Below are 13,916 nucleotides of genomic sequence, written 5' to 3' on the forward strand. Positions count from 1 at the left end.
TTTAAATGCATCATTAATATGAGTAGAGTTGTACGCATGAAAGACCCACGACTGCAGATCAACATGCTACTGCATTTCTCTCAAATTAACTGCAAATTAAATTAAATGTGGATGATTTTAACTGAGACAAGATGATTGACAGGCCAGTTTATGGTGACAGGATGCATGTCAGGATGTGACAGAGAGCAACCGTTAAAGTTGCAATTGTATGACGTGATACTATGGACATGGACATACCCACATAACAAGCATTCTTGGCCCGGATGTGGCCTCAAAGCTGGCACTGCTGGCCTCCTGTCGGCAATGGCATGTATCCTGTCAGCCAGAGCTGGGCCATGTGTGGCAATGATGGCACAGCATGAATCAAAGTTGAATACAGAAGGCGGTCTGGTGGAAGCTAGATATTTTACTTCATAACTTGTTAAATATGAATATTTTTTACACAAATGCATCACTTCGCTTCAGAAGGCCTTTATTAATCCCCCGGAGCCGTGTGGAGTATGTTTATAATGGATTGATGTGGATGGAGGCACTTTCTTCAGCTCATACTCGTGAACCCTATTCACTGCCATAATAAAGCTTGGATATGTCAGGATATTTATTAATATAACTCAGATTGTATTCATCAGAAAGAAGAAAAAAAATATACACCTAAGATGGCTTGAGGGTTAGTAAAACTTGTGAACTAATCCTTTAAGCTTCCTGTAAAAAACAGAAACAAAACTCTGACGGACTTAATTTCCCATCATCCCGTACCTGAATTATGGCATAAACTATTTATATATAGTCAATGAAAAACATCTTGGTTATGTATATAACCTTAGTTCCTTGAATAGGGAACGAGACGCTGCATAGTCCCTATGGGAACGCCTCCGCGTGATGTCGCCATGAAGCACATATGAAATCTGTCCAATCGGGAGATGGTACGTCATAGGCTGGTGACGTCACTGACCAGGAACTATAAAGCCGGCCCAAAAACACTCACATTCAGCTTCTGAAATACTGAAGCAAGTCGCTTACGGGCATGCCGGGAGTATGGCAGGGCAAGGCAGCGTCTCGGTCCCTATTCAGGGAACTAAGGTTATATACATAACCGAGACGTTCCCTTTCAAGGGAACTCGCAATGCATAGTCGCTATGGGAACGACAATGCCAACGTCGCCGGGAGACCCTTCCTAGGTGCTCTGAAACAAATAAACAGCTGATCAGCTTTTCTCCACATGGCAGCTCTGTGGACATACGCATCCATTGCCCTGACTGGACACAGCAAATTAAGCTTTTCCTGGTCCGACATCGTAAAAGGAGGAGGACAGAAGGCCTGCAGCACAATAGGTCTCACTGGATTAGTGAGGACCTTGGGTATATATCCCAGTCTGGGATGAAGGACAGCCTTAACATTACCAGGCGCAAATTCGAGGCACGATGGAGATACCGACAGGGCCTGTATGTCTCCAATTCTCTTGAGAGACGTGATAGTGAGTAGAAACATGTTTTAAGCGTTAGAAACTTTTGTGGTACCTCTTCGATGGGCTCGAAGGGAGCCAAAGAAAGGCCTTGCAAAACAATGGGCAAATCCCAAGCCGGTACTCTCGTGCATACTGCAGGTCTAAGCCTCAAAGTGTCATGGAGGAAATGAGTAATAAGCAGGTGCCTCCCCAAAGATACCCCACTGAAAGGAGCGTGGTAAGCAGCTAAGGCCGCCACGTACACCTTTAGAGTGGAGGGGGATAACCCTGAAGCAAATCTTTCCTGCAGGAAGTCCAGTACTGCGCGAACCGGGCAATCAACAGGATCCCACTGGTGATTTTCACACCAAGAAGTGAATAATCTCCACTTCAAGGCATAGAGTTTCCTCGTGGAGGGAGCTCTGGACTGGAGAATGGTCTCAACAACCTCAGTTGAGAGACTGGAATCTATGAGCTGTGCCCCCTCAGAGGCCACACCCACAGCTTCCATAACTCCGGGCAGGAGTGCAGACCGCCCGCCTGAGAGAGAAGGTCCTTCCTGATCGGAATCTCCATCGGAGACCCATCGAGGAGAGATACCAGGTCAGAGAACCACACTCGGGCCGGCCAGAACGGGGCCAACTAATAACAGATGGGCCCTGTCCCAGCGAACTCTCTCCAGAACTCCCGGGAGCAGCGCAATCAGGGGAAATGCGTACAGCGGTAGCCTTGGCCACGGCTGTACCATAGCATCCAGCCCAAGAGATGTTGGGTTTGACATCGAGAACTAACCCATAATGAACCCACATCGATCAAACTAGCACATGATGGTCCCTGAGGTCTGGGAGGAAATATTTCAGAGCTAGAAATACCACCATCATCTCCAGGCAGTTTATTTGCCAAGAAAGATGATGATCCTGCCACAGACCTTGAGTTGAGCGACCACTCATGATCGCCCCCCAGCCCGTGAGTAATACATCTGCCGTTAGCGTGATGCAACGACTGAGAGCCCCCAGCACAGGTCACTGGGACAGAAACCAAAGTTGCTTCCATATGACTAGAGCACGTAAGCATCGCCGCGTGACTCTGATCATATGAAAAAGATTCCCCCTCGGCGAGGACCCCTTGGTTTTGAGCCACCACTGCAGTGGTCTCATGTTCAGCAGGCCAAAAGGTATCCCGTTGGACGCTGCTGAAACTGTTTGACAGTGAGTGACTGGCCTAGCTTTATGTCTGAGACGGTAGTGAGAATTGATGTTATGCGAGCCGGAGATAGACGGGCGCGCATAATCACCAAATCCCATACCACGCCTAGACAAGCGGTCCTCTGAGCTGGAGAAAGCACACTTTTCTTTGCGTTTAGCCTCAACCCCAACCTTCTCATGTGAGCGAGAACAACATCTTGATGTTGAACCGCCATCTGCTCTGATTGAGCCAGAATCAACCAATCGTCTATGTATTTCAGAATGCGAATGCCCTGCATACGCAAGGGCACTAGAGCCACGTCTACACATTTGGTGAAGGTGCGGGGTGACAATGCTAGGCCGAAGGGAAGAACCCGATATTGGAATGCTTCGCCCCCGAAAGCAAACCTTAGGAAGTTCCTGTGTTGTGGGAGGATTGATACACGGAAGTATGCGTCTTTTAGATCTATGGTTACAAACCAGTCCTCGGATCTGATTTGAGACACAATGTGTTTGACTGTCAGCATTTTGAACTTGAGCTTCGCTACTGTTCTATTCAACTGACGCAGATCTAAGATCGGACGCAATCCCCCGTCTTTCTTTGTCACAATGAAATAGCGGCTGTAAAACCCTGACTCCCTGCTGGGAGGAGGAACCCTTTCTATAGCCTCCTTTCGCAAGAGAGTCTCTACTTCTTGTGCCATCACCAGACACTGCTCGGGGGCCCACCACGGTGGGTAGGACCCTGTTGAATCGGGGTGGGCGTGTTCTGAACTGAATAGCATACCCCTTTTCTATCGTTTGCAGGACCCACAGAGATACTTTTGACAGATTTTTCCACTCTGACAAAAAAAAAATCTACTAAGGGAACCAGCCTCTCGGGGTTGGCAGAGTGCCTCCCTGAGGGCACCAAAGACATACGGGCACCGTTAAGAAAGGTGAACACTGTTTGTCTCCGGAGGAGACCACCCTCAGGACCCTGACACTCCTGGCATCAGGGTTTCTTCGCCAAAGCCCTCTAAGCCGCAATGACAGCCCTCAGATCAGTCTTGCCCTTCGAGGGCTTCAGCTGAGAGCGTTGCTCCACCTCCCAACTCCTCGGAGGGGGAGCACGGGTAGCAACGCTCTGCTTCTGCTGTTGTCTGTGGTGCGAGGTGGAGCTACTGACGTAGCTCATGGATGAAGTCAGCCCCCACTTCCTCACTATCACCCAAGTCCTTCAGCAGGTCGGCTTGGTATGCTTGGATGATGGCCATCGTATGTAAGCATGCCGCAGCCTGACCTGCTGCTGAGTACGCTTTGCCCACTAGTGCTGAGGTAGTCTTTAGCGGATTAGTGGGCAACGTCGGGGCTTTGAGAGATGATGCCGCCTGCAGAGAGATGTCTCTTCCACTGTTGGCATCGCCCCATACTTGTCTCTTCCACACCGAGGTGTGGAGATCGGGAAAAAACGGTAGCGCCCGACGTGGAGGTAGAGCACACCTTGATGGAAGCTTGATTGAGCTTGCTTCTGGTCTGCTGCTCCTGTTTCTCGGCTGGCCAATCAGTGTTGAGCTTGGTGACAGCGCGAGTAAGCACCTCCATGAGCTCCTCACTCGTGGGAGATGGAAGTGGCGAGTCTTCAGTCTCTCCCGTTGTCACACTAACAACATCCAGCTCCTCAGAACTAGACACCATTAGTGTGACTGTGTCGACTGGAGCGGAAGAAACCACAACTCATGCTTTCTGCCTCCGAATCGACACACCGGATGCGGCAGGTGAGGGCAGAGATAAGGCTGGGCCTGACTCTAACCCCGCTGCTACATCCATCTGCGAACCCCAAGACATGAGAAGCCGTCCTTTCTCAGCAGAAGCGGGGCCCGAGCCTTGGGGAGCTCGAACCGAGCAACTCTCCTCAAAGAGGGCTCGGCGGGAGCGCAGCGTTCTCAACGGAAACTGCTCACAGTGCATGCAGGCAGCCCCCTTGAGAGCTGCCTGGGCATACTGCGCTCCCAAACAGACACCACACAGATCGTGTATATCCCCACTCATAATGAAACGCGGGAAGGGATGAACACACTTTCTGAACTGCTGCTGTCTCTCGCTCGCCATGATACCAAAATAATCAATGATGGTAGACAGACAACAATAAATAGGACAGACAAGATACACGTAGCGCTTGCTGAATACACAGAAGCTGAATGTGAGTGTTTTCGGGCAGACTTTATAGTTCCTGGTCAGTGACGTCACCCGCCTATGACGTACCGTCTCCCGACAGATGGGACAGATTTCATATGTTCTTCATGACGACATCATGCAGAGGCGTTCCGATAGCGACTACGCAGTGGGAGTTCCCTTTAAAGGGAACCACACATAATAGTAATTAAAACATTTAATACAAATTTATAAATGTTCACTCTGGTTTATTTATCAGGTCTCGTACACACTGCAGCCTTGCGTTGACTAGTTTAGATGAAATAATCTCATATGTTTACCAGCCACTGCTTTCTTAAATGTAATTGGGTTGGACTGAAATGTCACATTTGAGATCTGAAAAGTCTGAGCACAATTGTTTGGATCTTTAAATCTTCTAATGATCACTCATTTTAAGTAGCATTTAACAAACTAGTTCAATGGTTTTCAGTCCTGGTCGTGGGGACCCACCAATCTACACATTTTGTACGTCTTCCTGATTCAGATTATAAGCTCATTAGAAGAGAGCCTGAAATGCAAACTTTTGAAAACGATACCTTTATCATCTCACAAAAATGTGAATTTTTAAAAGTTGTGATGTCGTGCATGCATCTTGATTGTTTGTATTCACAGTTTTGTAAAAGAATGCATATTTGCGCAGGCATGTTTTTTTACAAAGTGACATTGCCATCTACTGGCCTGGCATGCATAATACAGCGCTTGTAATTGTTTTCGTGGATCTGTGTAAACGGGATTGTTTTTACAATGTTGTTAAAAAATGCAAAGGAAACGTTTTTAGTAAATCAATGTCATGTAAACATACTCCGAGTATTTTAGATAAGAGAAACATAGAAATTATGCAGAGCAGATTGAAAACCTCTGAACAAGGTGATTACAGCACATTGAAAATGTACATAACTGAAAACTAGTGAGCCATGATTATGTTATAAAGCTAATGTCACAAACAGTCCATTATTCATCATTATGACTCCCCTTGTAGTCATAATGAAGTCCTAAAAATATAGATAATTATTGAGTGATCAAGTGAGTAATGAGTGATCAAGGATCCTTCCTGTCAAAGAAAAAAAAAAAGATTGACAAGTTACATGCATGTAAAGGGATGATGAAAACAGATTAATATCATTCTAATTCATTCTAATATCCACTGACCTGCTAATTTCACCCTGTAGTAAATAAGTCCAGCAGCTGCTATGATGATACCCAGCACCAGACCAGAAGCTCCAATAGCGATTTCATTCCGCTCAGGGAGAGACGGATCTGTGGAGTACACTCACGTGTCAAATTATGCTGACCACAAACATGATTATAATTATAATATGACTGTAGTGTCTCCTCTTACCCCAGTCATAAATCATGGGTTTATTGAAGCTGGCATGCTCCACCATACAGGAGATTTTCTCTCCAGATTTGGGGCTGTATTCCAACTCAGAGTGAATCTGGTAGTACCAGTCACCATCAGCCAGCTCCATTGTTGAGGTCACTTCAGAGGTCATCAGTTTACCATCTCTCAGCCAAGACACTTTGATGTGTTGAGGATAAAATTCATATGCGCTGCACATCAACACTGGATGTCTGCTCCCAGCCCTCATCACGGAAATGAGCTTAACCTTTGGTTTGACTGAATCAAAGAAAGCAAAATTCCAAATACGCAGTTTCCAACACGTCTTGTATGTTTGTGTATTGCAGGTTGAGATGATAAATGGAAATTAAAGAATTCAGAGAAATATAATATTTAGTTTTCTAAAAAAAAAAAGGTTTTTACAATTGAATTCCAAAGGCATAGGTTGATGACACCAAGTTTGAGAGCAGAATCTTGGGACATGTGGTCTTCACCTCAATGGATGGTGCAAAAGAATCAGGATAGGACTCGGGAAGAAATTATGTTCATGGATGCGATTATTAACGTTACTGTAGTATGAAGCAGAGCAGGACGAGTGTTGTTGGAGCTGAACGAGGCCGCTGGAGCGATTGCACAACACACACACCTCAGGAGCAGCGGGACTTTTATTATGCCACTTCCGATTTTCTGGTCATGAGTATGAGGTAACACAGCTCTGTTTATCATATTAGATACATTTGAGTGTGTTGAAAACGTTACTCTGTGAGTTCGCTCGGCGGCTGCTGTGAGACACTGTTACACACTGCAGTAAGCTGATCGATTTTAGAATATCATATTAAATACTGGATAGCTTATGTTAATAAATGGCATGCAATTAATTTTAAAATGTATTGTATGATGGAGAAAATGCTGTATTACTGTTACTAAAAATAAAGCTGCATCTGATTATGCTATGTTTGTTACAGTTGCTTGTAGTGGAGAGAGCACAAACACTGACTTCAACGTTAAACGGGGTTTATTCATCCAAACAAGGCTACAACACAACATAAGGTAAACAATAGAATGGACAGGGAGTGCTAGGAGTGAGTCCAACTAAAGCCAAGTTCAGACTGCACGATTTTAGCCCCGATTTTGACTCGCCGACAGGTTGAGAAATCGCCAACAAATGCCCGAAATCACAGGCAAATCGGTGCTCGTTCACATGAGTGGCAATCACGCAGTGTGAATTAGCAAAGACGTGATCTGAGAGAATCGCCGATGAGTCGCCGACACCCGTGAGATATTTGGCATGCTAAATATCTGGATCTGTCGGCGATTCAAAATCCTGCAGTTTGAAAAGTGTTCTGACTGTAAACTACACCGGCAATGACCGACAGCCAATGAGAGAGCAAGATACAGAGCAGCGGGGAGTTCGAGGAGGAGTTATAGACCATAATATCAGCAAGCATGGCTTCGTACACATAAACATTACAATTCTATCAAACGGAAACAAAGCACAAACATTTGCTTGACCATCCGCAACAGCAGCACATTGAAAAGTTATGTATTTACCTCCAACTCTCGTTGCAGAACACACAATCCACAGTCTCCCCAACCATTTCCTCCTCCATATTCTTCTTTTCTTTTTCTTGTTTTCGCTGCAAATCAGCGCACAGGCAATTCGTATTGCAAGCTTCTTGCGGGCTACCGTTTTTATTAATAATAATAATAATAATAATAACTCCGGTCTTGCACGCATGATATTGCGTTGTTTCCTTGTCACATCTCGCGTGTTTGGTTGTGAAACGTAGTTTGCGTGCCAGACAGAGTTGTCGGCGATTCTTCCTCTTGTAAAGTCATGCAGTGTGAAACTTTCTGTCGCCGATCCATCGTGCAGTGTGAGCACAACAGCGACTGAATGCTGGCCAAGATAGTCATGCAGTGTGAAAAGAACAGTGACCCGACTGCTTTGAAAATTGTGCAGTCTGAACTCGGCTTAAAAGGGAGTGCTAATGACAAAAAAGAGGTGCAGGGAATCCAGGGAGGAGCGGGAAGGCTGATGAGGAAGTGCAAACAGGTGTGGAGCAGGGAGGATTCTGGGAAACGGAGTCCGGGACAAGCGTGATAGTAACAATGTTAGCTATTTCACAAAATAGTGTTTTTCTCTGAGGCATGGTAAAACATGGTACTTGCAAAAAATCAAGAAAATTTGATTTAAACAATAAGACTAAATGTGTTGAGCTATATAACAACAATTAGTTTTCTGTCTATATATCAAAACAGTTGTTCCCTTGTCTATTAAAACATGTAATAAATGTGACTAATCATGGAAAGTAGGGACACAAGTCGGTTCTGGGGCATTTTGAGCTTTTCACAGATTCTGAAAGTGCAGTCTTTCCAACGATGTGTAACACATGGAAATCTGATAATATTTGGAGAAGTTGTGGCCATTTGAAGGTAGGCACTCAAAAAAGCTCTAAAGAGAGAAAATGCCTCTAAAACTTGTGCAGTTCTCGCCTGTTCTCACCTGCTGGGAGTGACAATAGGGCTCATTTACATCTCATTCAGATAAGCCATACCCCCTGCAAATCTCCCCCTGTAAAGCTGCATGGTTGCATAGCAACGACAGACGCAACGGGAAAAAACGGACCGCATACTATTAATAATAAAGGATAATGTGCATTTTATATGTCAGTAATTTATCTTTTAATTTATACTTTTTATACTTTTACTTAAGTAGGAATTTTATCTGATACATTTACTATTACGTTAGTAAATCCTTGTTAAGAATATTAAGTAGCACTTTCTCCACCACGGGCTAAAATTATTAGCATCACATTCAATTCAAGAATGCTAACAGGCAGGTTTACGTGGGCTAAGTCATTCACACCAGTCACTTCAAGCAATTGAAGCGTTATTCAAATTAATAGCAGATGCTAACATTACCATCTAAAAGCACGTTATAGTAAATAAATTAAAACGACAGTCCTGAGCTAGCTAATAACAATAGACACATGAGAAAACGAATGAACACAAAACGACAAACTTTGATGTTTATGGAAACTCACCCCATAAGAAACAGAAAAGTATTCTTGTAGATCTCGTTGCCTCCAATGAAATAAATTGTTCGGGCACACTTTCTCTTTGCCGGGGTCTTCTTTGTGGATGTAACCGTCTGTTTGCCTCTAAATGTCCAATAATTCGCCACTTTTTTCCGCAGCTAAAGAATCCAGCAGAGCCGGCGCTGCATACTAAGTAGCCACGCTTCCCTTGGAGGGCGGCGGCAATAACAAAAGAAACAAAAGACGGCGTATCTGATTCCAGTAAGGAAATACAAAAAGACAATGACACGCCCCTACTGCGAGAGAGAATCTCAGAAAAACAAGCCGATTTCAAACTTAAAATGTACGCTTTTAAATATACCAATACTGCTATCTCAAACTTTCTTTGTGATCTCAAATAACAGATTCTGCAAAAAAAAGAAAATCACCAATTTTGAAAAAAAAAAAACGCTTCTTTCTCATTTTGCGCGAATGTTGTGCTGCTGACTTGTGTCCCTGGTTTCCATGACGGGTCACATATTAAAGTGTCTTTGGTGTTTCCATGCTTTCTACAAAATAAAACCGGAAACCGAGGGTTACAGGTATGACGCCATTGACAGCCGACTCCTCACACGTCCCAGAGCCTTGGTTAAAATTGCAATTTTCTCACGATTTACAAATAGTTGGAAACATTTGGGATATTCTAAGTACTCAAGTGAACAAAATATATAACACTGACATAGTGGTTTTTGGATATTTTACTGCAAAAATATTACATATTGCACCTTTAATAATTATTTTGTAGTTACTAGAATATACTCATGTAGAAATAACTTAAATGTTAAAAAAATTTAAAAAAATAAATTCCATGAGTGATGGGAAAGATCAGAAAATTGTTTTGAGCCACTTACCTGCTTTAAAAAAGTCAGGCGTGTCCTTGGATTTTAAAAGATTTTGGCATACATTAATTCCATTTCTCTCTGTTTGCACATAGGTGCCATTGTTCCAGTCCTCAGCAATTCTCATTCCTATCTCACTAAACCCCACAAACCTCCCCAAAGTACTGTTAAACTGTGTGAACAGAAATTTATTAAAGTAAAAGCTGTCAATATACGTCATGTTGCTGAAATCAGGAGAGCTAAAGATGCATCTTGCCCATATTATGTAAAAGTCATCAGCTGAAAAAGAATGCAGAGGCAGAACAATCAGTTTTGTCAAAAAGAAAAAACTTTTAAAGTAATTTACAGAGAATCCATCCTCAGTGGAGCAACAAACAAGTCACTCTTCTTAAAAATGTCTACTACTCCTAGTAATAATTCAATTATTGTTGATATTTAATTCTATTACTCTCAATTTACTTACCACTATCTGCTCCAGTCAATACAGACAGTGTCAGAATGAGATGACAACTCAAGTGCTTTAGCAATGACATCTTCGCTCACACTGAATCTGAAAGCTGCCAGTGCTTTATGTTCAAGTCAGGTGGATGTTTAAGGTGACTGACCAATCAGCTACTTCAGGTATAAATATGTTACTAGGTAGTATCCTGCTTTCATTTATCAACTCAAACACTGTCCAGTTACCTATCTGAACAAGTGTTACATTATCCAATGCCTAATTTAAATAAAAAGCTGTAGTGTATTTCTTTTCTTACAGAAACTTCCCTATTTAAAAACCCTCAGTAACTTCAACTTCCCTGCCGCCATTTTGAATTGCATTGGGAAGCAATTGATGAGGGAAGTTTAAATGGACAAACCTTTGCTCTCTTGATTTTGACTGAGGGACTGAGTCTACTTCATATGCATACTTCAGGCAGCTCCAATCCAATATACCACACTGCAGTGCGATTGTGACATCACCACATATTGTGTTTAATTTACCCCACCACAAACAACTCTGATATATTATTATTTTTTTAAATATTCAAAACAACCCAAACACACCTATACACCAATATCTACATATAGAATGCAGCATTAAATAATTTTAAGGGAACAAAATTAAATAATAAATCAACTCTATATCGGATTCCAAGTGAACAAGGGCTTAGGATGTTCCAATTCAACCCATTGCAAGATTCGTACATCAGAGTCAACGAGACTTAGGGAAGTTAGCAAGGAAAGGGCATAAAATTAACTGGAACGCAGCATATGAAATTATTTCAGTGACGTCAAGGCTCTAATGTGATTGTTTGAGGTGTGTTTGAGGTACGTCTTTGTGACCATTTTAAAATGTATGTGTTTAGTATGAATGCAATATGGACATAGGGGAAAGTGGGGTGAGTTATGCCAGTTTTTACTCAAAGTGACTTTAAAGTGAGGTCATGGCAGTAATGCCTTAAACTTAAGAATGTACATATATTTCAGGATGTGGTGCATCCCTGAGAACAATAACTTTTGATCTGAAATAAATTGTTTCAGAAATATAGCTTTTGGGAAAAAAGTGGTCTTGTGGCACAACTTGCCCCTGGTGCGGGGTAAGTTGTGCCTTTGGGAAGAATACGTTGGGGTAAATTGTGCCAGTCATTTCTGAAGTAAAACAGAACATTTTAATGTTTTGAACTGTAATGCTATATGAAAGCAAGACAAATTCAATACAAAATTACTCATTTAAGGTTTATTTAGATATTGTCACCCTATTAAACGGTTGGAAAGTCATATTTTGTAGTTGTTGGGAAAACACAAAAAACTTAAATACACAATATATGATATCTGTGAATCATTTCAGGCAAAAAGGCCTTGGCAATAGATGCAATAGATAGATATAAGTATAAGAAAATGTTTGTTTATTTATCCACGTCTTTTTAGACATGGGAGCAACAGACAAGAAACATTTCTGATTATCATCAATCTTGAAAACGGTTGTGATGCTTCATTTATTTGTGGAAACCATGATACCATTCATTGTGGTAAGATTAAAAAAGAGATGAATTAATACTTTTCTTTTTCAAGGATGCATTAAATTTATCAAAAGTGACAGAAGTATGTTGTAACATTATAAAAGTCTTCTATTTAATTAATGTAATAAGTTAAAATACAAACCCGATTCCAAAAAAGTTGCGACACTGTACAAATTGTGAATAAAAAAGGAATGCAATAATTTACAAATCTCATAAAGTTATATTTTATTCACAATAGAATATAGATAACATATCAAATGTTGAAAGTGAGACATTTTGAAATGTCATGCCAAATATTGGCTCATTTTGGATTTCATGAGAGCTACACATTCCAAAAAAGTTGGGACAGGTAGCAATAAGAGGCCGGAAAAGTTAAATGTACATATGAGGAACAGCTGGAGGACCAATTTGCAACTTATTAGGTCAATTGGCAACATGATTGGGTATAAAAAGGGCCTCTCAGAGTGGCGGTGTCTCTCAGAAGTCAAGATGGGCAGAGGACCAATTACCCCAATGCTGCGGCGAAAAATAGTGGAGCAATATCAGAAAGGAGTTTCTCAGAGAAAAATTGCAAAGAGTTTGAAGTTATCATCATCTACAGTGCATAATATCATCCAAAGATTCAGAGAATCTGGAACAATCTCTGTGCGTAAGGGTCAATGCCGGAAAACCATACTGGATGCCCGTGATCTTCGGGCCCTTAGACGGCACTGCATCACATACAGGAATGCTACTGTAATGGAAATCACAACATGGGCTCAGGAATACTTCCAGAAAACATTGTCGGTGAACACAATCCACCGTGCCATTCACCGTTGCCGGCTAAAACTCTATAGATCAAAAAAGAAGCCATATCTAAACATGATCCAGAAGGGCAGGTGTTTTCTCTGGCCCAAGGCTCATTTAAAATGGACTGTGGCAAAGTGGAAAACTGTTCTGTGGTCAGACGAATCAAAATTTGAAGTTCTTTTTGAAAAACTGGGACGCCATGTCATCCGGACTAAAGAGGACAAGGACAACCTTGAGTTGAAAAGTTGAAGCCTGCATCTCTGATGGTATGGGGTTGCATGAGTGCGTGTGGCATGGGCAGCTTATACATCTGGAAAGGCACCATCAATGCTGAAAGTTATATCCAAGTTCTAGAACAACATATGCTCCCATCCAGACGTCGTCTCTTTCAGGGAAGACCCTACATTTTCCAACAAGACAATGCCAGACCACATACTGCATCAATTACAACATCATGGCTGCGTAGAAGGAGGATCCGTGAACTGAAATGGCCAGCCTGCAGTCCAGATCTTTCACCCATAGAAAACATTTGGCACATCATAAAGAGGAAGATGCGACAAAGAAGACCTAAGACAGTTGAGCAACTAGAAGCCTGTATTAGACAAGAATGGGACAACATTCCTATTCCTAAACTTGAGCAACTTGTCTCCTCAGTCCCCAGACGTTTGCAGACTGTTATAAAAATAAGAGGAGATGCCACACAGTGGTAAACATGGCCTTGTCCCAACTTTTTTGAGATGTGTTGATGAAACTTAAAATCAACTTATTTTTCCTTTAAAATTATACATTTTCTCAGTTTAAACATTTGATATGTCATCTATGCTGTACTCTGAATAAAATATTGAAATTTGAAACTTCCACATCATTGCATTCTGTTTTTATTCACAATTTGTACAGTGTCCCAACTTTTTTGGAATCAGGTTTGTAAATGTTCATTGAGCTTTCTCTTCATCAAAGAATCTGGAAAAATTAAATGTGTCATGGTTTCCACAACAATTTTAAGCAACTGTTTTCAACACTGATAATAATCAGAAATGTTTCTTGAGCA

The 13,916-nt window shown here is 42.1% G+C and overlaps 1 protein-coding gene across 1 annotated transcript; it reads right to left on the reverse strand.

The window, feature by feature from the left end:
- Positions 1 to 5,840: 5,840 nt before the first annotated feature.
- LOC137025271 (rano class II histocompatibility antigen, A beta chain-like) lies at positions 5,841 to 10,612 on the reverse strand. The gene is made up of 5 exons (XM_067393287.1): positions 10,543 to 10,612; positions 10,092 to 10,358; positions 6,161 to 6,439; positions 5,971 to 6,078; positions 5,841 to 5,872 (listed from the first exon to the last, which is right to left on the reverse strand). Exons 1-5 carry the CDS (start codon positions 10,610 to 10,612, stop codon positions 5,841 to 5,843), a joined length of 756 nt encoding a protein of 251 aa, XP_067249388.1.
- Positions 10,613 to 13,916: the final 3,304 nt, after the last annotated feature.

Source organism: Chanodichthys erythropterus, chromosome 8, assembly GCF_024489055.1.
Source record: "Chanodichthys erythropterus isolate Z2021 chromosome 8, ASM2448905v1, whole genome shotgun sequence".
NCBI classification, from domain to species: domain Eukaryota; kingdom Metazoa; phylum Chordata; class Actinopteri; order Cypriniformes; family Xenocyprididae; genus Chanodichthys; species Chanodichthys erythropterus.